The sequence below is a fragment of the Gopherus evgoodei genome, chromosome 8 (genome assembly GCF_007399415.2).
Source record: "Gopherus evgoodei ecotype Sinaloan lineage chromosome 8, rGopEvg1_v1.p, whole genome shotgun sequence".
In the NCBI taxonomy this organism is placed as follows: domain Eukaryota; kingdom Metazoa; phylum Chordata; order Testudines; family Testudinidae; genus Gopherus; species Gopherus evgoodei.
Window position 1 is genome coordinate 38,688,165 of NC_044329.1, and position 25,741 is coordinate 38,713,905.

The 25,741-nt window shown below is 40.1% G+C and overlaps 3 protein-coding genes across 3 annotated transcripts; all 3 read left to right on the top strand.

Moving 5' to 3' along the window:
• Nucleotides 1–671: 671 nt before the first annotated feature.
• LOC115655813 (protocadherin beta-15-like) lies at nt 672–2,154 on the top strand. The gene has a single exon (XM_030571695.1). The coding sequence runs from the start codon at nt 714–716 to the stop codon at nt 1,623–1,625; it is 912 nt and encodes a 303-aa protein (XP_030427555.1). The 5' UTR covers nt 672–713; the 3' UTR covers nt 1,626–2,154.
• A 10,178-nt stretch (nt 2,155–12,332) lies between these two features.
• LOC115656169 (protocadherin beta-1-like) lies at nt 12,333–14,837 on the top strand. The gene has a single exon (XM_030572557.1). It carries the CDS (start codon nt 12,333–12,335, stop codon nt 14,835–14,837), a length of 2,505 nt encoding a protein of 834 aa, XP_030428417.1.
• A 6,808-nt stretch (nt 14,838–21,645) lies between these two features.
• LOC115656170 (protocadherin gamma-A10-like) lies at nt 21,646–24,087 on the top strand. Its single transcript, XM_030572558.1, has one exon. It carries the CDS (start codon nt 21,646–21,648, stop codon nt 24,085–24,087), a length of 2,442 nt encoding a protein of 813 aa, XP_030428418.1.
• Nucleotides 24,088–25,741: the final 1,654 nt, after the last annotated feature.

Sequence of the window (25,741 nt, forward strand, 5' to 3'; positions counted from 1 at the left end):
TTGTCTGTAACCACGACTAAAGGGACGCTGAAATATAAGTTAAAGAGAGAGCGGGTCTCTGCAGAAGAAGTTCGGTTACAAGGAAACATGGGATGAGAAGTAGTGAGAAAGGCCTGACAAGGCAGGTTCTGTCTCTGATCCTTTTTCTGTGTGCGCCGGAGGTGAGAACTGAAACGCTTCGGTATGCTGTGACTGAAGAAACAGGAAGATGGTCTTTCGGACGAATATTGCAAGGGATTTGGGGCTGAAAGCCGAGAAACTTTCGCTCGGCTCTGAACGGGAAAAAACAGTGTTTTCAGCTCGACCGCAGCACTGGAGATTTGTTTATACAAGAAAAAATAGACCGAGAGGAGCTCTGCGGGCAGATCCACCCCTGCCTGGTGCATTTTGAGATATTGCTGCGGAGTCCTCTACAGTCCTACCGAGCTGAGGTAAGCGTTTATGATATAAATGATCATTCTCCGGTGTTCTTAAATAATGAATTTATCCTAAAGATATCGGAAAGTACTATGCCTGGAAACCGGTTTTTACTGGAGAGTGCCCAGGATTTAGATGTGAGCAACAACAGTCTCCAGAATTACAGCATTAGCTCTAATGACTTTTTTCAGATTTATACTCGGGATCGCAGTGACAGTAAAAAGTAGGCAGAGCTGGTGCTGGATAAACCCCGGGACCGTGAGGAGAAGCTGGAGATCAGTTTCACACTCATCGCTATGGATGGTGGTTCCCCACCGCGGTCGGGTACAGCCCGAATTCGAGTTATGGTTCTGGATATAAACGACAATAATCCGGTGTTTTCTCAGTTTCTTTATAAAGTCCAGATTTTGGAAAATACACTTGAAGATTATTTGCTAGCTACAGTCTCTGCTATCGATTTAGACGAAGGAATTAATGGGGAAATATCCTATTCCATTATTCAAAATTCAGAGGAAAATCGCCAAACTTTTAAGGTAAATACCGTCACCGGGGAAATTCGACTCAGGCGGCCATTGGATTTTGAAGACAGAGAAAACTATGAGATAGACATACAGGGCATGGACGGCGGGGGTCTGTCTGCAAACTGCAAAGTCCTGATGAAGTTGCTGGATATGAATGACAATGCTCCGGAGGTGACCATAACATCCCTTACCAGCCCTATCCCCGAGAACTCCCAGCAGGGGAGAGTAATGGCCCTGTTCAGTGTCAGGGACCGGGACTCCGGGGATAATGGGAAAACGGTCTGCTCCATAGAGGACGAGCTGCCCTTTACTGTCAGAAAAATATCAAAAAAATCCTACTCTCTGGTGACTGAAGGTGCACTGGATTGTGAGAGACCATCGGAGTACAACATAACAATCACTGCTCAGGATTTGGGATCTCCCAGTCTCGCTAGTGCAGTGACAATCACCGTGAAAATATCAGATATTAATGACAATTCTCCCGTGTTTAAGGAAGTGTCATACACTATTTATATAAGAGAAAACAACGGCACAGGGATAAATTTTGGCAAAGTCAGTGCTATTGATTCGGACTTAGAGCAGAATGCCAAAGTGACCTACTCTCTGTTGCCTGCTGAGGTAGGTGGCCTTCCACTTCTCTCTTATATCTCCATAAACTCGGAAAATGGGAGTGTGTATGCTCTGTGATCCATGGATTATGAACAGATAAGAGAGTTCCAAGTCACAGTGAAAGCTGCAGATGGCGGGTCCCCTCCACTAAGCTCTGAAGTCATTGTCCGGGTTGTGATAACTGATGAAAATGACAATGCCCCCTTCATTTTATACCCTCTGCAGAAGAGCAGCTCCCAGGCTAATGACCTGGTTCCCAGGTCTGCGAAGGCGAGTTACCTGGTGACAAAGGTGGTGGCTGTGGATGGAGATTCCGGTCAGAATTCCTGGCTTTTCTACTAGCTGCTGAAGGCCACAGACCCAAGTCTTTTCGTTATGGGTTTCCAAAATGGTGAAATATGGACCACTAGGCCATTAAATGAATGAGACAACTTCAAGCAGAAACGTCCCCTATCAACCACAACAACGCTAAATTTTCTTGTGGTGGATGGATTTTCAGACTCGTTTTTGCAGGTTTTTGAGGTACCCAGCAAAGAAGAGAAGGATGGCACATTGACTACATATTAAGTGTTAGCGCTGGCTATGATGTCATTCATTTTTTTATTTTCGATAGTAGTATTTGTAATTATTAAGGGATGTAAAAGGCAAAATTTTAGTGAAAAATATAACTCGGTTTGTGGAATTTTTATGGTGCTAACGACTTCCCCGGTGATTTAGTAGGTGCCAGTGGACCCAGAATCCTACCCCAGCCATGCCATATGAAATCTGTTTGACAAATGGATCGAGTAACAGTGAGTTTAAATTTCTCAGACCAATAACACTGGTCTACAATTATTGAGAAGTCATCTGCTTCAGAGATAAAATGTGCTATTTATTATGTATTTTGATGTGCTGAATTCAAATATGACAATTAAAACAACTGATTGGCTACTGTCTCTAAGGTATTTAAGTTTTTACATTTTATGTCTATGTATGTTGTGTAGATAGTAGAGTTTTAATCATAAATTGTAAACCTAGGTCTTTTCATGTGTTTATGGTTGCTTTACATGATAATATTTCACCTGTCCTGTTTATGTAACACTTTAAAAATCAGCAAAAGGGTTATATACATAAAATTTATTATGAAACAAAAGGCAAAAAACTATTATGTACATAGTTCTTGGCTTGTCTCTTTTATTCATTAAATGGAGCATCTCTTGTCACTGTCCAGCAATAGTTTGCAAGCATTGATGGGCTCCATCTGCCTGATAGCCTGCCAGGAGATTCCACTGCTGTAGTCTGGAGCCCAACAGCTCTGCCTTACTCTTGGGTAGTTTCAAATCCCTGACAAGGTCATTCAGTTCACCTTGTGTTATGAGGTGTGATTCAGAGGAGGAGGATGGGAGAAAATGTGGGTCCTGTGACATTGATGGTTCAGGACCAGAAGTTTCATCCTCTTCCTCTTCCTCATCTTACTCAAGTGAGAATGATTCTGGTGCATCAGGAACCGGCAGTCCTTCTCCGTGGGGGTAGTGGGCATATAGCTGATGGAATGTTTGGATAATGCACAGTCCACTTTTTCTTCTTTGACACACCTTTCCCAACTGGAAGCACCATGCAGAAGTAACAATTGCTGGTATGATCTGTTGGCTCTCTCCAACTCATTGGCACTGCAAAAGGCATAGATTTCCTTTTTCTGTTCAACCACTGGCGAAGATTTGTTGCACAAGTGTTGCAGCATATTTGTGGGGCCCACCTCTTATCCTGATCTCCAATTTTGCAGCCAAAATAAAAGTGATAGGCTTTATTAACCATAGTGGTTATACTGTGCTTTTGTGATGCAAAAGTCACTTCACCACAAACATAGCAGAAGTTATCTGCGCTGTTCACACAAGTACGAGGCATCTCTGCTCACTTTGGCTAAACAGAAATGTGTCCCTTTGCAAAATCAAACACTGAAAAATAAGAGAGCACGACACTGTATGATTTCTAGGGCTGATATAGGGCAATTTGTTCAGCAGAGTGAGGTAAGCTTCGTTATGATTGCATCATCCATGACTTTTAGGAATAACATGATGCAATTCATATCATGTATGATGCAATACCAGCTTCAGATTGCATCATTCATTGTTTTGCCTTAAAAGCAAGTACTGTCCAAACCCAGTCATAGATTTATTCATAGATCCAGTGAAAGATGTATTTTAGTCATTTCTGGTTTAAATTGAGATCCCTTCTCTTTATAACTCACTTATCCTCCACCATTCCCAAGTCAAGGGTTGTATATACTGACCCAATAGCATATCTTGAAAACTAGCGCCAATCAACAATTTTAAGCATCATTTTCGTTCTCAGTGACTCAGAATTAGTAAAGTTGGACTACATGTATTTCAGAAGCATTTTGGCTGTAGAGCAGTGTAATCCCTAGTTTTATTGCTCAGAATTCTGAAATAGACAAAGTCAGAGGCAATGATTTTCTTGATAGTTCCCTTGCGGGTAGTTAGATAGAATCAGTGAGTCAGGACAGAATATATGCTTGTGTTGATTAATATTTAATTTCCCAAATTTGCTTTGATGCTTATTAGTAAGAGTTTAACAGAATTTTAAGCAAATTCAGTGTACATAGTAATAATTTAGCCATATATATCCCTACTGGTCAATCTTCACACCTTTGCTTTGTGCTTATGAATATTCCTCTTCTCATAGAAATCCATTGATGATGATGATGATGATGATGATGTCCTTGTGTGTACAGATATTATTTTAGATTAGATTTTTGGTTAAATTTTCGAGAGCGACATAAATGCCTAAATCATTTTTGAAAGTGGGACTTCGTTCTAAATCACTTAGTCACTTTTGAAAATTTTAGCCTTTGTTGCAAAACTGTAGTATTGTGTGGGATGAAGAACATGGAGCTCTGTCAGCTCTACTGAAGTCTCGATAAAATTATTCCACTTTGAACTCTGCTTGATAAGGTTCATGAGGTCACTTAGTTCCATGAGTTAACATATAATGCAACATACATGTAAAATCTTTTCATGTAGAAAAAGATGAGGCAAATTCCTGACTGATTTCCTTTAGGACTGGAATGTAGGGATCGCTTTTAGCTGGAAAGACTGGAAGTGCCATTTCTTAGCTTATCCACCGGCATTGTGGAAGTCATGGAACAACACTGTTCCCCAGATATAGAATGTATCGTATATGTCTGGATCAAAATTTTCCAGATGGGGGCCTAAACACAGGCAAGAAAATGCATATTCAGGCACCTGAATAAAAGTAGGGTTTTTTTTCTGGGCTTCCATTTTCTTCAATGGGAGTTGAAAGAACGTTGTAACTTGGAAAGTTAGACCATGCCTCTAAGGTGCCTAACTTTAAACACTGATTTTGCAGACCCTTACCCTCGCCTTTAATTTCAAATTTCTTCATATTATTTTGATTAAAAACAAATCTGACCTTTAACATATGTTCTTCGATATGGGTCATACCCCTAACATGTTTATATTCACACCAGAGGTATGACCCTTTCCAGGTTTAGCTGTGGCCCTCACAATTATTCACTTTTTAACTTGGTTCATCAAACGCTGAGGGAGACTTACCCGCCAGATATCTCTAGCTAATATCATGGTCACTGACCACTAGCACTTTTAGCACTGAAATTATGGCATATAATCCCAACAATCATGTCTTGTGTGTGTGTTTATCTCTTGCTTAAATGTTGTAGTTGTTTACTTCATTATTCACTCAAATTAAACGTTTCTGTGTTAAATTAGCACATATCAGGAGTAAGATTAAGTAATTTGAAGTGAAATAACTGGAATGTATTGTGACTGCCTGTTCTGTTCCTTAAACTCAAATAAAATCTATATTTCCCTTGCTTCAAGTTAATAATACCACTACTTCTCGCTCGCTGTTTCCTGCTTAATTATGCAGCTGCTTCTATATCATATTTTTAGGGAATAATACATAGTTACCACTACTTCCCTGTCTTTTATTTTCTCTTTGCTCTGGACCTCTCTTGTTGAGGCTGATTTTCCAACCTCTGTTCATTTTCTGCTCTCCCTTGAATGCTCCACCTAAACCAAAGTGGAACCAGACTGCCGGCAGGAAACATTAAAAAGGTTGTAGAGCAGTTTTTAAACTAAGAGATGGGGGAAAGCAGACTGCTGCAGAGGAACATGTGGATCGAGCAGAGACTTCTCTTAGGGGAGAGTCTAATGATAGAGAATCTCCAGGTTATAGTCAGGAGCAGAGGATGGAAGAGGATAATGTAAGGGCTAGATCAGATGATAAACATTCACATAAAAAAGATTCTGACACATCAGAAAAGGGCAGACAAATAAACAGTGACAAGCTTTTAAAGTGCTTGTACACAAATATTAGAAGTCTAAATAATAAAATGGGTGAACTAGAGTGCCTTGTGATAAAGGAGGATATTGATATAATAGGCATCACAGAAACCTGGTGGACTGAGAGCAATCAATGGGACACAATCGTTCTGGGGTACAAAATATATTGGAAGGACAGAACAGGTCATGTAGGGGGCGGGGAGTGGCACTATATGTGAAAGAAAATGTAGAATCAAATGAAGTAAAAATCTTAAATGAATCCACATGTTCCATAGAATCTCTATGGATAGAAATTTCATACTCTAATAAGAATATAACATTAGGGATCTATTATTGACCACCTGACCAGGACATGATAATGATGATGAAATGCTAAGGGAAATTAGAGAGGCTATCAAAATTAAGAACTCAATAATAATAGGGGATTTCAATTATTCCCATATTGACTGGGAACATTTCACTTCAGGAGGAAATGCAGAGATAAAATTTATTGATATTTTAAATGACTGCTTCATGGAGCAGCTGGTACAGGAATCCACAAGGGGAAAGGCAACTCTAGATTTAGGCATGAGTGGAGCGCAGGAGCTGGTCCAAGAGGTAACTATAACAGGACCGCTTGGAAATAGTGACCATAATACAATAGCATTCAACATCCCTGTGGTGGGAAGAACATCTCAACAGCCCAACACCGTGGCATTTAACTTCAAAAGGGGGAACTATGCAAAAATGAGGAGGTTAGTTAAACAGAAGTTAAAAAGTACAGTGACTAAAGTGAAATCCCTGCAAGCTGCATGGGCGCTTTTTAAAGACACCATAATAGAGGCCCAACTTCAATGTATACCCCAAATTAAGAAACACAGTAAAAGAACTAAAAAAGAGCCACCATGGTGTAACAACTATGTAAAAGAAGCAGTGAGAGATAAAAAGACTTCCTTCTAAAAGTGGAAGTCAAATCCTAGTGAGGCAAATAGAAAGGAGCATAAACTCTGCCAAATTAAGTGCAAGAAAGTAATAAGAAAAGCCAAAGAGGAGTTTGAAGAACGGCTAGCCAAAAACTCCAAAGGTAATAGCAAAATGTTTTTTAAGTACATCAGAAGCAGCAAGCCTGCTAAACAACCAGTGGGGCTCCTTGATGATCAAGATACAAAAGGAGCGCTTAAAGATGATAAAGTCATTGCGGAGAAACTAAATTGATTCTTTGCTTTAGTCTTCATGGCTGAGGGTGTTAGGGAGATTCCCAAACCTAAGCCGGCTTTTGTAGGTGACAAATCTGAGGAACTGTCACAGATGGAAGTGTCACTAGAGGAGGTTTTGGAATTAATTGATAAACTTAACATTAACAAGTCACTGGGACCAGATGGCATTCACCCAAGAGTTCTGGAAGAACTCAAATGTGAAGTTGCAGAACTATTAACTAAGGTTTGTATCCTTTAAATTGGCTTCCCTACCCAATAACTGGAAGTTAGCTAATGTAACACCAATATTTAATAAGGGCTCTAGAGCTGTTCCTGACGATTACAGACCAGTAATTCTAACGTTGGAACCAGGCAAATTAGCTGAAATAATAATTAAGAATAAAATTGTCAGACTAGACAAACATAAACTGTTGATCAATAGTCAACATGGTTTCTGTAAAGGGAAATCATGTCTTACTAATCTATTACAGTTCTTTGAAGGGGTCAACAAACATGTGGACAAGGGGGATCCAGTGGACATAATATATTTAGATTTCCAGAAAGCCTTTGACAAGGTCTCTCACCAAAGGCTTTTATGTAAATTAAGCTGTCATGGGATAAAAGGGAAGGTCCTTTCATGGACTGAGAACTGGTTAAAAGAGAGGGAACAAAGTGTAGGAATAAATGGTAAATTTTCAGAATGGAGAGGGGTAACTAGTGGGTTCCCCAAGGGTCAGTCCTCAAACCAATCCTATTCAACTTATTCATAAATGATCTGGATAAAGGGGTAAAAGTGAGGTGTCAAAGTTTGCAGATGATACTAAACTGCTCAAGATAATTAAGACCAAAGCAGATTGTGAAGAACTTCAAAAAGATCTCACAAAACTAAGTGATTGGGCAACAAAATGGCAAATGAAATTGAATGTGGATAAATATAAAGTAATGCACATTGGAAAAAATAGCCCTAACTATACATGCAATCTGATGGGGGCTAATTTAGCTACAACAAGTCAGGAAAAAAGATCTTGAAATTATCGTGGATAGTTCTCTGAAGATGTCTACGCAATGTGCAGAGGTGGTGAAAAAAGCGAATAGGATGTTAGGAATACTTAAAAAGGGGATAGAGAATAAGACTGAGAATATATTATTGCCCTTATATAAATTGATGGTACGCCCATATCTTGAATACTGTGTACAGATGTGGTCTCCTCACCTCAAAAAAGATATACTGGCACTAGAAAAGGTTCAGAAAAGGGCACCTAACATGATTAGGGGGTTGTAACGGGTCCCATATGAGGAGAGATTAAAGAGGCTAGGACTCTACAGCTTGGAAAAGAGGAGACTAAGGGGGGATATGATAGAGGTCTATAAAATCATGAGTGAATCAAGAACTAGGGATCACCAAATGAAATTAATAGGCAGCAGGTTTAAAACAAATACAAGGAAGTTCTTCTTCATGCAGCGCACAGTCAACTTGTGGAACTCCTTACCTGAGGAGGTTGTGAAGGCTAGGACTTGAACAGCATTTAAAACAGAACTGGATAAATTCATGGTGGTTAAGTCCATTAATGGCTATTAGCCACGATGGGGAAGGAATGGTGTCCCTAGCCTCTGTAGGTCAGAGGGTGGAGATGGATGGCAGGAGATGGATCACTTGATCATTGCCTGTTAGGTCCACTCCCTCTGGGGCACCTGGCATTGGCCACTGTGGGTAGACAGGATACTGGGCTAGATGGACCTTTGATCTGACCCAGTACGGCCATTCTTATGTTATGTTCTCCAATTGATTTTTTTAAAAAAAAAACAAATGAACAATCAAAAAACCACAGTGACCAAAAATGGATATCTGAAGTCTAAGCAGGGTTGAAAATCCTTACAGATGAAAATCCCATGAATACTAACAGTATGGCACTTGCTCTATGTGTGTTGACATTACAAAAATGTCGACTGAGACTCAAGTTAATTCCTACACTAATCCAGATAGTTTTTGCTACGATGGCTAAGCTCATCCCATTTAATACTCTAATTAGATTGTTCTTCTTACCATAACCATGTTATATTTATTTTTGCTTAATACCCAATTATTGATTATTCTCCAGTTTATGAAGTTATACTATGTACTCCAAACTAGATAGGATTATGCTTAGTTATATATTATTCACACTTTTTTATTTTTTATTTATTCTTCACTTTTTCCTCCATCTCTTTCTTGAATATTATCTGAACCAGAATGCACTATGTGCAGCTCTCTCAAGACCTACTCCTAGTGGGATTATGAGCTATAAATAATTCTCTTGTGTATTTGATTATTTAAAGCAAGTCTGACTCCCGATGGCCCACATGCCTGTAGTTTATCTACAATAATATGGAGTGGAACTCTGTTAGGCACAGATTCAATAGAATGACCATCGTGCATTGACCTGATCCTGCTACCCTGACTCCACTTCCGTGGACTTTAAAGGGCCTGGTGGAGGCTTTGCTGAGGACCCACAACACATGTGGATGTCATTGCTCAGCAGCACTGAGTCATTCACACAACAAAGTGGACAATGAGATAAATGCTTCTTCAGTGGTGACAGGGTATCACATTGTTTTCACTGAATATATTAGACGTTCTAATAATAATACTGTAAACTGATAAATATACGAGAGGGGAAAATTTAGGCAACAAAAACAAAGGTCCTTTTAATTAAAGCATTTGTTCTGGTCTTTATAGTAGCAAATGGTGACACATTTAGGAAGTGGGGGACAATAAAATTATTACTATAACTTCAGAAACTCATTTATGAAAATCATGTCAAGTGATACCACTCAGAAAGGTTCAAAGTGTTAATAATAATTGTGAGTCTCCCTTTGTGGAATTTAATTTGAAATCAGTTTGAATACTAGAATTATAGACATATAGGGCTAGAAGGGACCTTGAGAAATCATGAAGTCCAACCCCCTGCACTGTGGCAGGACCAAGTAAACCTAGACCTAGACCATTCCTGATGAGTGTTTGTCCAACCTGTTCTTAAAAACCTCCAGTGACAGCATTCTACAACCTCCCTTGGAAGCCTATTCGGGAGCATAACTACCCTTGTAGTTAGAAAGTTTTTCCTAATATCTAAACTTAATCTCCTTTGCTACAAATTAAGTCCATTACCTCTTGTCCTCTCTTCAGTGGCTATGGAAAACAATAGAACACAGTCCTCTTGATAAGAGCCAATAACATATTTGAAGACCTTTATTAGGTCCCACCTCAGTCTTCTTTTCTCAACATGCCCAATTTCTCTAACCTTTCCTCAGAGATCAGGTTTTCTAAACCTTTGATCATATTTGTTTCTCTCCTCTGGACTCTGTCCAACTTCTCCACATGTCTCTTAAAGGGTGAGGCCCAGAATTGGATGCAATACTCCAGCTGAGATCTCACCAGTACCAAGCAGAGCAGGACAGTTACCTCCCATGCCTTAGATACAACACTTCTGCTAATACATCCTGTAATGATATTAGTGTTTGTTTTTTTCCAGAAAGGGATCAGATTGTTGACTTGTATTCAATGTGTGATCCACAATAACCTCCAAATCCTTTTCAGCAGTATTACCATCTAGCCAGTTATTGCCATTTTGCAGTTGGGCCAGGGATGGCACCCCAGTCCAGGGAAGTGAGCTGCAGCCTAATCAAGAATTGAAAAAAGCTTCAAAATATATTTTGTATAATTTGTATTGATAATATATACGGATTTAAGGATAATTTGTGATTTTATTTAAATGTAACAACTCACTCTCTCCAAAAGAAAAGTGCAGTGCCAGCAAGTTTGAATAATGTAATGCAGAACGAGGCTTTTGCTATAGCTAATAGTGCTTCAATAAGTTGCCTTGTTAACATGGCATTTTACATCCCTACTTATGTAAGGGCCTTGATGTGGTAACCACTGCTTGATGAGGCCATGGCAGGATTGTAGCAATTAAACCCAAGCTACACAGAGGTTGCAGGGAGTGGGAATGGAGCATGTAGCCTGTGCCTCTCCAGCCTTCTACCCGGTGAGGCAGGCCCCATGCTTGTGCATGAGCGGCTGCCCAGCTCCAAGCCTGCCTGATGCAAGGTCCCAGCCCCAACCCAGATAGCAGTGACAGTGGTGGCTCCAGCTCCAGGGTCTGACTGCTGCTTCTTCTTTACTAAAAATAAGGCAAGTTTTTTAACAGCAGTTAAATAATACATTGTGCAGGAGTAGAAATAACTGTTTTGTGATTTGTTCCTCACCTGTCCAAAAAGTCACCCTGAGTGGTGTATTTGATTTTTCCTTCTTAAAGGAGGTACTTTGCATTTGTCTTTATTGAATTTAATTTTGTTGATTTCAGACCAATTCTACAACTTTTCAAGGTCCTTTAGAATTCTAATCCTGTCCTTCAAAGTGCTTGCAATCCCTTCCAGCTTGATGTCATCCATAATTTTAAGGAAGTTAAAAGTGTTTTTAACGAAGTTAAGTTTCAGCTGACATCAGAGCTCCAAAAACAGGAACACTGACAGCAGCAACAATATTCCACAGCACTAACAACACTAGGTAGGACAAATTGGCTCAGAAAGCAACTTGCCAGACATACTATAGAGACTATTTTATTTTACTGTTTGTTTAATGCCGACAACTGTGCTATATGAAGTACAAGATAACCTCTCCCCCACAGATTTTACAGTTGAAGAAACAGTGACCAGAGCTTTAGATGTTCTGGGCAGTCTCAACTCACATTAATATCGAGGTGAACTTTGGCTGCTTTGCACCTCTGAGTTTTCGGATTAGGTACTATTTGAAAAAAATAGACTAAAATGCACATTAAATATTCAGTATGTATGTTCTTGCTTTCCGTATTAGTATGTTACCTAAATAGATTTACGTTTTATAAAAAAGTTTATTAATTCAGGATATCTAAAAAGAAAGCAATATCATAGCCATTCTGTAAAGGAGATAGAACCACCCACCATAGAACAGATTTTCCAAGCGGTTTTACAAAGACGAAGACCGCGTTCAGACGCATAGTGGCGCTGTTGGCTTAGAAGGGGAAAGATTACAACCGGCGATTCTGGTGTCACAAGGCTAGAACACAACAAGACCAGAATGCAGGATCGGAGATAGAGGTGCTTTGTCTGGTATCGCAGAGAAAAACAAAATTATAAAGGCTTTGGATTAACTGAATCCGTAGAAAGGAAATATACAGGCTAAAGTAAATCTTTTGGATATCAGAATTCTGCAATGAATTTCCACTAGTGTCATTATTTCTCGATCGATGTTTCTGTGTTCTTTCCTATTAAGAATGGCGGATAAGAAGAGGAGAACAACAATCAAAAGGCAAGTCGCTTCTCTCGTTCTATTTCTTTGCGTGTGGGCCCTCGGTTGCGAGACGGTTCACTATGCTGTGCTGGAGGAAATGGAGAGCGGGTCCTTTGTGGCTAATGTAGCAAAGGATCTATGGCTAGACCCGAAGGGACTGTCTGCTCGCAGGGCCCGTGTGGTTTCCGAAGGCAGCCGCCAGCATTTCCAGCTAAATAGCAACACCGGGAACTTGTTTATTACAGAGAAACTGGACAGAGAGGAACTGTGTGCGCAAACTGACCCCTGCATTTTGTATTTTGAAATAATCCTGGAAAATCCCTTGCAGTCCTATCGGGCTGAGGTAAGGGTTTATGATGTAAATGATCATTCTCCGGAGTTCTCAGATAATGAGCTGCTTCTGAAGATGCCCGAAAGTACTCCGCCTGGGTCCCGATTCCCCCTGGCAAGCGCCCAGGATTTAGATGTCGGTAACAACAGCTTGCAGAGCTACGCCATCAGTTCAACAGACCATTTCCGCGTATACACTCGCCATCGCAGCGACGGCAGGAAGTACGCGGAGCTGGTGTTGGAGACACCTTTGGATCGAGAGGAGCAGGCAGAAGTTAGCTTCATGCTGACTGCGACAGACGGAGGCTCCCCAGCGCTGTCGGGTGCAGCGGAGGTACGAATAACTGTTCTGGATATCAATGATAATGTTCCCGAGTTTTCCCAAACTCTTTATAGAGCACAGGTTTTGGAAAATGCCGAACAAGATTATGTGGTTCTGACAGTTTCCGCAACTGATTTAGACGAAGGAATTAATGGCGCAATATCATATTCATTTAGCCAAAAATCCAAAAAGAATGTCAGCGCATTCAGTATAAACCCGGTAACTGGGGAGATTCGACTTTTGGGACCACTAGATTTTGAGGAAACAGAAACCTTTGAAATAGACGTTCAAGCTACAGATGGCGGGGGGCTGTCAGCGCACAGCGAAGTCCTGGTGGAGGTGGTGGATGTCAATGACAATGCCCCAGAGGTGAAAGTAACATCTCTTGTTAGTCTGATACCGGAAGATTCTGCTCCTGAGACCGTGGTGGCCCTCTTCAATGTCAGAGACCGGGATTCTGGGGACAACGGGAGAACAGTCTGTTCCATAGAAGACGATCTGCCGTTTTCTGCAAAACCAACTTCAAAAAATTCCTACTCTTTAGTGACCGAAAATGCATTTGACCGAGAAAAAGTATCGGAGTATAACATAACCATCACAGCCAGGGATTTGGGGACTCCCACTCTTTCTACCGAAGAGAGAATCATCGTGAAAATATCCGACATTAATGACAATTCTCCAGAGTTCGGTCAAACATCATACACTATGTATGTCCGAGAAAATAATGGTCCGGCTGTATTGATAGGGAAAGTCAATGCTTTTGATTCAGACTCAGAGCAGAATGCCAAAGTGACATACTCTCTATGGCCCGCTGAGGTAGGCGGCCTTCCTCTGCTCTCCTATATCTCCATAAACTCGGAAAATGGGAATGTGTACGCTCTGCAATCCATGGATTATGAACAGATAAGAGAGTTCCAGGTCACAGTGAGAGCTGCAGATGGCGGGTCCCCACCACTAAGCTCTGAAGTCATTGTCCGGGTTGTGATAATTGATGAAAATGACAACGCCCCCTTCATTTTATACCCTCTGCAGAACAGCAGCGCCCCAGCTAATGACCTGGTTCCCAGATCGGCGAAGGCGGGTTACCTGGTGGCAAAGGTGGTGGCTGTGGATGGAGATTCCGGTCAGAATTCTTGGCTTTCCTATCACTTGATGAAGGCCACTGACACAGGTCTATTTACTATCGCTTCCCAAAATGGTGAAATAAGAACCACGAGGTTAATGACAGATCGAGATACGATGAAGCAGAAACTCATTGTGGTTGTTAGAGACAGCGGAGAATTGCCCCTTTCGTCATCGGCAACTTTAAACATAGCTCTAGTGGATGGGTTTTCAGACTTATACATGCGGTTTACAGATGCAGCTGTGGAAGAGGAAGACAATGGCACATTAACGATGTACTTAATAATTTCCTTGTGCTTAGTATCATTTGTTTTTTTAATTTCAATAATAGTATTTATAACTATCAAGCTTTATAGAAGACGACATTATGGAGAAAGATTCATGTCTGCTTCTGGTAATTTTTATGGTAATAGCAACTTCCAAAATAATTTGATAGATGTAAAGGGTAACGGAACTCTGTCTCACAGTTATCGTTATGAAGTTTGTTTAACAACTGGATCAGGAAACAGCGAATTCAAATTCCTCAGACCCATTATTCCCTCTCTTCCACCTCAGCATGGCATTGCTGGAATGGACTCTGGAAAAGAACAGGATCTTCTTACTAACTTCCAGCTGAACACGGACGCAGAATCAGCGAACGAGGTTAGACTGATCTTCTATAGTATTTTTATTTCATTTTCGTTAATTATTTATTTAAAGTGTACCAATCATTGAAAGATAATTTAGAAGATTTTATTTTCAAAATTATTCAGAGAGCTGTTCCTTTCCTTCTCTAATGTACATATAAATATTGCCTTTACAATTTGAAGTTAGCATTTGTCTATGTACATTTAATGTTTTGTAGTTTATGTATTTTGGTTCAGAAATATTTGGGTTATTAGGTATCTTCAGCAATGAACAGATGTGAAAAGAGTTGGAAAATATTAAAATACTAATGATGTATTGTGTATGCATGTTATAAGGACATTATTAGTCTACCTTTTTTGGAAATACTCTTGAATGTCGTAGTAGGGTGTACTGATTTGCACTTTTAAGGAGAGCTGGTGTTATTAAAAATCAGACTTTACCATAAGTATGGGTTAACGGGGAATTGGAGATGATAAATTACTGGATTTAGCCAGTTACACACTGTTATGTTGACTCACTGTTACCCAGTTAAGTTAATTGAGGCTCTCGGTATGCTCCCTATGGGGCCCCATAATCCCACTGCGAAGTGTAGCCCGACCCACTTGTATTGGCCCTATCCCTCCTCCAGCTGGGATGAGCTCTTCTTTTAGCCTAGCTGCTCTCTCGGACATTATACTATTGTTTACAGAATTTCACTTGCCTCCATAACAGCTGGATACATTTTAAATAATGTTTTAGAATCCATACCCTTCATTTTATACCTTCTTCAAAACAGCACCTCCCGTGCTAACGAACTGGTTCACAGAACAGCAGATTCGGGTTACCTTGCGATGTTAGTAGTGGAAATTGTGGTCAGAAATCTGGGCTTTCCTGCCAAACGCTGAAGGCCACTGAACCAGGTCAATGTGGAACTCTATAATGGGGAAATAAGGACCGTTAGGTAATAACAGATCCGAACAGTATAGCGCGAAGACTGGTTATTATGAGTATGGGTGCATTATCCCCAATACATTATTCTCCGTTCCTAAATCATCATTTCAATATTGATACGCAAGTTTGGAATAACCCAGATTTTCAAAAGAACTCTTTGCGAAATGAATTATTATCGATGTCCAGGTGAACTATTAGCTTATATAATTCTGTTTTTGCTGTTCTCATTTTATCGAGAAAACATGTTCTTCATGATTTTCCAGTGTTTATGTTACACTTGACGTCCGTTTTATTATGTCCTGCCAATCGATTCTATTTGTGTACTTTCCCTATATGTGACTATATAATATTTAATACATTGCTTATAGAAGCGTGTGTATATGTTTAATAGATATAGGTAAGCTATTTTGATAGACTTGTTTTCAAATTTTAGATATTTGGTTTATGTAACTCTTTTTGTCATGAAATTGTAAACATTTTTACTCTATGATTAAGCTATTTTGCCATTTATTATTTTAATTTAATCCAGGAATTAATTTAATTCAGTTGTTAAAATGCCACTTTCTGGTTGTCTGGAGAGATGAAAAAGCATTGCTCAATTTTCTTATTAGATTCAGAAGGACGTGAGGAGACATAAAGCTTAGGTTTATCCATGTATTGGAAGCATTTCAGCCTATGAACTCTCTCGACCTGTTTAAAGAGATTTCATATATAGATTGAAAAGGGAAAGAGACAGACTGCTTTTTATTTATTTACTCTTGTGTTGACTATCTGTTGAGGCTTTTCAAACACTTAAAAAGACAATCTCTGTTATGAGGAACCCACAATCTAAGGGATCCCCTTGAAGTCTTGTAAGGAGACCTTTGAGGGAGGAGAAGTAGTTGCCTTTCATGGCTCTCTGGACTCTATAGAATGGGAACCATAGAATTATAGAATATCAGGGTTGGAAGGGACCTCAGGAAGTCATCTAGTCCAATCCCCGGCTCAAAGCAGGACTGCCAGGGCTTTGTCAAGCCTGACCTTAAAAACCTCTAAGGAAGATGATTCCACCACCTCCCTAGGTAACCCGTTCCAGTGCTTCTCCACCCTCCTAGTGAAAAAGTTTTTTTTTATATCCAACCTAAACCTCCCCCCCTGCAACTTGAGACCATTACTCCTTGTTCTGTCATCTGCCACCACTGAGAACAGTCTAGATCCATCCTCTTTGTAACCTTCTTTCAGGTAGTTGAAAGCAGCTATCAAATCCCCCCTCATTCTTCTCTTCTGCAGACTAAACAATCCCAGTTCCCTCAGCCTCTCATCATAAGTCATGTGCTCCAGCCCCCTAATCATTTTTGTTGCCCGCCGCTGGACTTTTTCCATTTTTTCCACATCCTTCTTGTAGTGTGGGGCCCAAAACTGGACACATTACTCCAGATGAGACCTCACCAACAGGGCCAGTTCTAGCCATTTCGCTGCCCCAAGCACAATGGCATGCCACGGGGGGCACTCTGCCGCTCTCTAGTCCTGCGGCTCCTGTGGATCTCCCGCAGACGTGGCTGCAGAGGGTCTGCTGGTCCCACGGCTCTTGTGGACCTCCCGCAGGTGTGCCTGCGGATGCTCCACCGGAGCCGTGGGACCAGCGGACCCTCCGCACGGACGCCTGTGGGAGGTCCACCGGAGCCGCCTGCCACCCTCCCAGCAGCCGGCAGAGCGCCCCTGGCAGCATGCCACCCCAAGCACGTGCTTGGCATGCTGGAGCCTGGAGCTGGCCCTGCTCACCAATGTCGAACAGAGGGGAATGATCACAGCCCTCGATCTGCTGGCAGTGCCCCTACTTATACAGCCCAAAATGCCATTAGCCTTCTTGGCAACAAGGGCACACTGCTGACTCATATCCAGCTTCTTGTCCACTGTAACCCCTAGGTCCTTTTTTGCACAACTGCTGCCTAGCCATTCGGTCCCTGGTCTGTAGCAGTGCATGGGATTCTTCAGTCCTTAGTGCAGGACTCTGCACTTGTCCTTGTTGAACCTCATCATATTTCTTTTGGCCCAATCCTCTAATTTGTCTAGGTCCCTCTGTATCCTATCCCTACCCTCCAGCGTATCTACCACTCCTCTCAGTTTAGTGTCATCTGCAAAATTGCTGAGGGTGTCTCTGCAAACTTGCTGAGGGTGCAGTCCATGCCATCCTCCAGATCACTAATGAAGATATTGAACATTAATCCTTGACTTTCTTCTTGTTCCCTCTCTAGTCATGCTCCGTTTTGAAGTGTGACAGCACTTTGTTTTGATCATTGATCCCCAGGGGAGCTGATAGGGCTGAAAATATAAGCCTTGAGTGTTTGTCTATTGTCATTCCTGAGGTGGTTTCCCATCATCATCAGCATTGCTGTGTGAACTGAGTTTGAACTGGGAAAAGTCCAGCAGGTCAGGTTGGTTATACCCAGTGAAGTTTGGATAAAGAAAAATGGGGAAGATTATTGACATCCCGTGATTATTTCCTGAGAGTCAAACTGATTAAGGCCCATTTCAGAGTGCTTGGGAGAGTGCCTAGATCCAGTTCGTGGCCAGCTTTGTGTATAGTTTCAGTGACCACTTCGGAAAATTATCTTGCTTCTTTGGTGAATATAAGGGTTTGAACCAGGGTTTTTTGTGCTGTTGTCTATGTGGGTATTTAAAACCACGATTAATCTATTTTGATTCATAGATGTGTGGTTTCAAATTGTTTTATTCTCTTCTACACCTGAGATTGGATTAATGCAGTGTAGCTTCGCATCCTCATTTCTTGACTCTGATTTCTGGTTGAAATGCGCATTTGGTAGGAATTAGCTGTTTCACCAAAATCCTGGCAGTGCTTTCCAGCCACTTCTCCTTGCTGCAGGAAAGTCTGGAGCCTCATATCCATTATTAGGTCATGCCTGGTGATGGCCGAAATGGGGACATAACAACAGAATGAACTAGTGCCATGTTACGTATTTGTAAAACGGGTGAGGAAAAGAGAAATTCAGCACTCTTTTTACTCCTCTTGCTAAATACAGCTAATAAATGTGATATCTCGGAGATGATGGAGGGGAAGGGCAGAATTTTCACATAACATAACATAAGAATGGCCATACTAGGTCAGACCAAAGGTCCATCCAGCCCAGTATCCTGTCTACGGACAGTGACCAACACCAGGTGTCCCAGAGGGAGTGAACCTAACAGATAATGATCAAGTGATCTCTCTCCTGCCATCCATCTCCACCCTCTGACAAACAGAGGCTAGGGACACCATTTCTTACCCATACTGGTTAATAGCCATTAATGGACTTAACCTACAGGAATTTATCTAGCTCTCTTTTAAACCCTGTTACTGCCCTAGCCTTCACAACGTCCTCAGGCAAGGAGTTCAACATACACTCATAAACAGGCTTTAATAAAACAGCACAAATACTGTTATTTGTGAAAATATACTCCTTGATTTATTCTTTCTTACTTTTAAAAGATCAGCGGCCACTAAAGTGGGCAAAGACATTTTGCAAAGTATTATTTATGTAATAACTTTTAGCTTTATTGAAAACAAATTAATATAAATTAAGAAAAATATATAAAAATGAACACTCTCCTTAAAAATAATTGCAGCTTCCAGTATTTCGCAGTTGATGCTCTGAGCGCCGCCGTTCGTGCTTTTAAGGAGACAAATGAAAATCCAGTTCAAGCAACTCTTTCGTCTTATACTCACTGCAGAAGCAGAGATGGATCAACCACACATAAGTGTTTGGTTATGAAAAGGGAATATGGGGACTGTATTTTGCCTTTGAACTGTTTTTACATTTTTCCAAACTTTTTGTGAGATATGCATTAAATAATAAACATAATCTCGATTACTACAGTATTCGCCTAAACAGAAGTCAGAGGCATCTTCACTCCTATGGCAGACAAAATGTCTGGAATTGCAAAGGGCTAGTTCTGCTTTATTTTCTTATTATTACAATTCTGGAGACAGTTTCTGGGAAGATTCATTATTAGATTATTGAAAAAATTCAGAAAGACTCTTTCGTGGGAATTTAACCTCAGTTGCTTAAAATTAGATTACATGATATACAGAAATAAACCCAAACTCATATGAGAGTAGAAAGAACATTGGCTAATCACAAAACATTTAAAATTACTAATGTTACAAGATGTAACTGTATGTGCATAGGTCTAAAATGTTCATTTTTAATTTAATAACAAAATACACTCTAAATCGTCATTAGTACAAAATATACACATGCGAGGGACTAATCCGATTAATTAAATGTTCTTCGTTAGATTTCTTCAAACTTTTCTCAGACTTGTTTGAATCCGTTTGATCATTTTCTTGGGGTTTTTTTAGGGAATTGTTTGAGGTACTTGCCTCGGCCAAACTAAACTGAACCATTTTAAATTAGCCAGTTACAGACTCATCAGGATCATAATTAGTGTGAAGAAAAGCTCTGACTCCCTCTATACCATTCACTGGGACATGGGAACTCCAGTAAAAGTTACACTGGAGGTTAAATTAAAAAGTGTATTTATTGATTAACAAACTCTTCATTTGTCCTTTCTTTTATTTCTTGGTGACACCTCTCCCATTATCTAATTTATTCCAGTTAATTTATTAATCTGTAGGCACATTTTAAGAAGTGAAATATTTCTATTACTTCAAAATGTTACTGCCAAACTTTGTGAAGTATGATAAATGACAGTATTTAAAGAATAATAATGCCAAATATAATACTAAAGTGCATTTGTAAGATCTATATTCAAAAGATGGTAATGGAAGTAATACTTTTACAAATGTATGTAATTATAATGAAGCATCTTTTCATTCTAAAACACAGTGGTGTTTCAACTGTATTGAAAAATCTGTATTCCCTCAGAATATGGGCTCATATGTGACATGACTTTACAGAGACAAATTCATTCATCGATGCAATTTATTTTAGCTCAAGAGTTCTAGGAGATTAATTAAATTGTCATTGGTATGGCCTAGTAAATAGAACACTGGGGTTTACTCTCAGATCTGCCCTTGGCCATCTGGGTGACCGTGGGCAAATAGCTTCGTCTCTGTGTGCCTCAATTTCCTCATCTGTAAAGTGGGAATAATTACACTAAACCCAACTGTAAAGTCCTTTGAAATCTACTTATTAAAAGCCCTATATAAGAGCTAGGAATTAAGACTATTTTAATATTGTGTCTGTTGTTGTTTTTTTGATGTGTAGTATCCCAATAATCTCATGCTTCAACATATGTCCATATTAGTCTATGTAATTTATGGAAGAAATCCTCATTTCTTATTTCTGGCTATTAATATATGAACTTATGTAGGCATTCTATTGTTGGAAGTGTTTTTAAGACAAAATTCAAATTAAAGGATTTATACTTCACATTTTAATAGATATCATGTAGAGAGTAATTTTATTAAGTGACATATATGTCAACAAAAAGCATTATGTATATCATATTTCATTATACACGTTCCCCTCACACTGAGATTTGTTGTCTTTCTGAAAGATATATTCTGATTCAGTCATAATCAGACTGCAGCGTGTTCCATTATATTGTAGAGTAATATATATATGCATAGCAGTTCATATAGCATAATATAACAATACGTTTAGTTACATATCTAGCGCTTTAAAATGACTGAACAATTGAAATGGCAGTATTAAAAAACAAAACAAACCGTTCACAATGGAGTATTCTGCAGTCATTGATATAGACTCTGAGTGTCGCTGTTCGCTAACTATGCACAGACAGACTAATAGGAGATCGAGCAAACCCATTTAACAGCAAAGACAGACAAGCCGCAGGATTCAAGGTCTGAATAGAAACAGAGGACCTTGCTCATTGAATCTAGACCTTACATAGGATGCCGTAAGGAAGATTTAGTCCGAGACAACAACGTACAAATTCCTGATTGCTAATCACTGCAGATATCGGTAAGAGAACTGGAAGGCCGCTCTTCATCCCCCTTGAAATGGCGGACACACAAAGCAGACAGGATTGCAAAAGGCGAGCCTTGTTTTGCTGTATCTTGGTCACCGTTTGGGAGAAAGTTTCGGGACAGATTCGCTATTCGATTCCTGAGGAAATGGAGATAGGATCCTTCGTAGGGAACATCGTAAAGGACCTGGGACTGGATCTAAAGGAGCTCTCAGACCGCGGAGTCAGCCTTGTTGCCAGAGGTAGGACACAATATTTTGGTTTGAATTTGAAAAACGGCCATTTATTTGTCAACGAAAGGATGGACAGAGAGCAGATCTGTGGTCATATTGCAAAATGTGTGTTAAATGTTGAGGTTCTTGCGGAAAACCCAGTGAAGCTTTACAGAGGCGAAGTGGAAATAAAGGATATAAATGATAACTCGCCCAGTTTCCCAGAAAATGAAAGCGTGTTAGAAATCAGTGAGTATACTGTAAGAGGCACACGTTTCCCATTAGAAAAAGCTCATGACCCTGATGTAGGACTAAATTCTTTACAAAATTACAAATGTAGCCAAGACAGCTATTTTATCCTGAATGTAGAAACCGGAGATGACGGTGTAAAATACCCGGAATTAATATTGGAGACATCTTTGGATCGAGAACATCAAGCAGTTCATAATTTGATCCTCACCGCCACTGACGGCGGGGATCCTGTAAAATCAGGATCATCAGTAATCCGTATTGTAGTTTTGGATGGAAATGACAATGCCCCAGAATTTACGCAATCGGTATATAAAGTGAGTGTAAAGGAAGACATTCCTGTGGATAGTGTGGTGCTCAGGGTAACAGCTTCGGACAGGGATGAAGGCATAAATGCACAGATCAAGTATTCATTTCTCAAAATCTCAGAAAGATTTGACAAAAAATTTAAATTGGATTCTGAAACTGGGGACATCCAAGTAACAGCAAAGCTTGATTTTGAAGAGTTCGCATTTTATGAACTCGACATACAAGCGAGGGACGAAGGCGGGCTATCAGCCCACAGCAAAGTTCTGATAGAGATTGCTGACGTTAATAATCATATCCCTGAGATCACTATCACATCTTCTTTCAGTCCCATTGCCGAAGATTCCCTCATAGGTGCAGTAATTGCTATTCTTAATGTGCATGATCGAGATTCTGGGGAGAATGGTGAGGTCACGTGTTCTATAATTCCAGAAAGCCTCCCATTCAAATTAGAGAGGTCATTTGATAATTTTTACACTGTGGTGACTGATAGAGCTTTGGACAGGGAGCAAGTCTCCGAATACAATATCACTGTTATAGCCACAGACCGAGGGATTCCTCCTCTTAGCTCAAACAAAACTTTCTTTGTAGAAGTTTTGGATAAAAATGACAACCGGCCTGTCTTCGATCAAAAACATTACACGGTTTATATCCCAGAAAATAGCACCCCAGGTGTTTCTGTATTTCATATGAAGGCAAATGATGTGGACTGGAAGGAGAACGTCAGAGTCACTTACTCCATTATTGAAGGAGACAGAAGCGAAGTTCCTTTGTCCTCCTACATCTCCATTAACTCCGAGACTGGGACTCTCTACGCTCTGCGCTCCTTCGATTACGAACAGTTCCGGGAGATTTGGTTCCAAGTGCAGGCTCAGGATGGGGGTTCCCCACCTCTCAGCAGTAATGTCTCCGTCACTCTCTTTATACTGGATCAGAATGACAACAGTCCGCACATCTTACACCCCTCCTTTCCCACCGACGGCTCCACGGGAGTGGAGTTGGCCCCTCGCTCCTCCGAGCCGGGTTACCTGGTCACTAAGGTGGTGGCGGTGGATGCAGACTCCGGGCAGAACGCCTGGCTCTCCTACCAGCTGCTGAAGGCTACAGAGCCGGGGCTCTTCTCTGTGGGACTCCACAGCGGCGAGATCAGGACGGCGCGCTACTTTCTCGACAAAGATACTCTCAAGCAAAGTCTGGTGGTTTTAGTGAAGGACAACGGGCAGCCCCCTCTCTCTGCCACGGCCACTGTCACGGTGGTGGTGGCTGACAGCATCCCCAAAATCCTCTCCGATTTAAGCAGCCTCTCAGCTCATGTAGACCCCCAGTCCAGCCTCACCTTGTATTTGGTGATCGCTGTGGCTTCCGTTTCCTGCTTGTTCTTTACCTTTCTCATAGTGTTAGTGGCCCTGAGGCTCCGCCGCTGGAGAAACTCGCAGCTGTTTGACTCCTCGAGTGTGACTTTCAGTGGAGTTCCCGTCTCGCAGTTTGTGGGGCTCGATGGAGTCAGAGCTTTTCTTCACACTTCTGCTCAGGAGGCTGTCCTATTTAAGAACAGTGGGTTAAAGGAATTCTGCTTTCAAGAGGGAAGTGTTTCAGACACTCTTACGGGTATTAATCCTGCCGTCAACAAGGAGATTGAACCGTTTGATGAAGAAACAAGTACCAGAAATGCTCTCGACATCTTCTTGGAGGTGAGTGCACTCGGCTGAATTAAATATTTCTTTGATCTCTGAGTAAAACACTTCAATTAATATTTTCCCATTATATATGATAGTCTTTTTATTTAATCGTATTTGTAGTGATATTTTAAAAGGAAGAAAGAGCGTTTTATTGAGTACACATGTTAAAAATAAATTTATGAAAACAAATATTTCAAATCAAATTCTGTTTACAGAAAAATGTCACTTAATATTTAAAAATGGAGGCGGGTTGGATTGATTGCCTCTCAGAGAAAAATTGATAAAACAATTAGTGGCCATTTCTTCCTAGTGATATATTTTCTGTTAAAGAGTTCAGAATTTCCATTCTTAATTTTTCCACAAATACCTCACATACGCATTCGTTGATTTCTATATTATTATATCCTAGCTGTGTTGTTAAACGGCCAATCACAGTAGCCTTATCACTAAATTAGTCGATATCAAAAATTCAAGAAATTGATGCCTAAAGTTGGGATTGTCTATATGTAGGAAATGGCTAAACTCGTGCCCATTTATTGTTTAGAATCAGGTTACTTGTGAAGATATGTAAATTTGTATATAAGAGACAAACTGTGGGCATTCATTTTAAAATCCTTGCCCACGACAATTAAACACCATCTGGGGATTTCTTTCCTCATAAGTTCTTCATCTCTAGAACTTAAACCCTAAACCTATTCCCGATAAGCAGTTTCTAATCAGAAGGAAGACCTGTGAAGAGTTTAAGGATCTCTCTAAATCTTTACTTTGACAATGAAAAATCGTCAGTGATCCGTGCAGAAGATATCTGCTTTTCAGAAATGAAATGTACCTGAATAATTTACACTGACAGCCCTCAATAAAATGAATGGCCCTTATTACCATTACAATCTGTAATGAAAAGGTTATTCTAGTATATTATAAATCTAATTTACATTAGCCATTGCTATAGGTTTGCAATCATAAATTCTTATTCCCCAAATAGCCTAGATATAATAGGTACCCCACAACTAATGTCACTTTAGCAAGTCACATTTTGAAAACAGACTGCCTTATAAATATGATGGCATTGTTCTCTATTTGATGTCTAGCTAGACTAGAGTAAAAATCTTTTATGAGATTACTAATTTGGTTGATAAAAGTAACTGTGTTGACCTAGTATATTTAGATTAATGTCAGGCATTTAACTTAATACCACTTGATATTCATATTGAAATCTAATACTATAAAAAAAAGTTACATTTTAACTTGAGTATAAACTATTTCAGTCATGAAAATCTATTTGCTATGTCAAGATAATCAGATGATGGTGTTCCTAATGAGACTCAGCAAAGTTGAAATCAAAGCCCAATTTTATTCAGTACTACTATCTATGATTTGGAAGAAACTACAATCATTAACATTTGCAGATGCCATAAATATCAATGGGGTAGTTAATTACAGAGGTCGAATCAACCATGCAGAGAGGTCTGTAGGCTGGGAGCAGTAAAAACATACATTTTAATATAATCAAATACAAGGTCATGCATTTAGGAGCCATACATTCAGGATGGGAGGCTGTACCTGGGAAAGTAGTTACTCTGGAAAGGACATAGGGGCCGTAGAGTAGATAATTCACTGAATATGAACTCCCAGTGCAGTGTTATGGCTTTATTCTTGCAACCTGATTATTTGATGTATTAAAGGG

What these genes read in the sequence shown, in the direction of transcription:
- LOC115655813 (XM_030571695.1), top strand. Translation starts at nt 714, where the DNA reads ATGGATGGTGGTTCCCCACCGCGGTCGGGTACAGCCCGAATTCGAGTT.
- LOC115656169 (XM_030572557.1), top strand. Translation starts at nt 12,333, where the DNA reads ATGGCGGATAAGAAGAGGAGAACAACAATCAAAAGGCAAGTCGCTTCT.
- LOC115656170 (XM_030572558.1), top strand. Translation starts at nt 21,646, where the DNA reads ATGGCGGACACACAAAGCAGACAGGATTGCAAAAGGCGAGCCTTGTTT.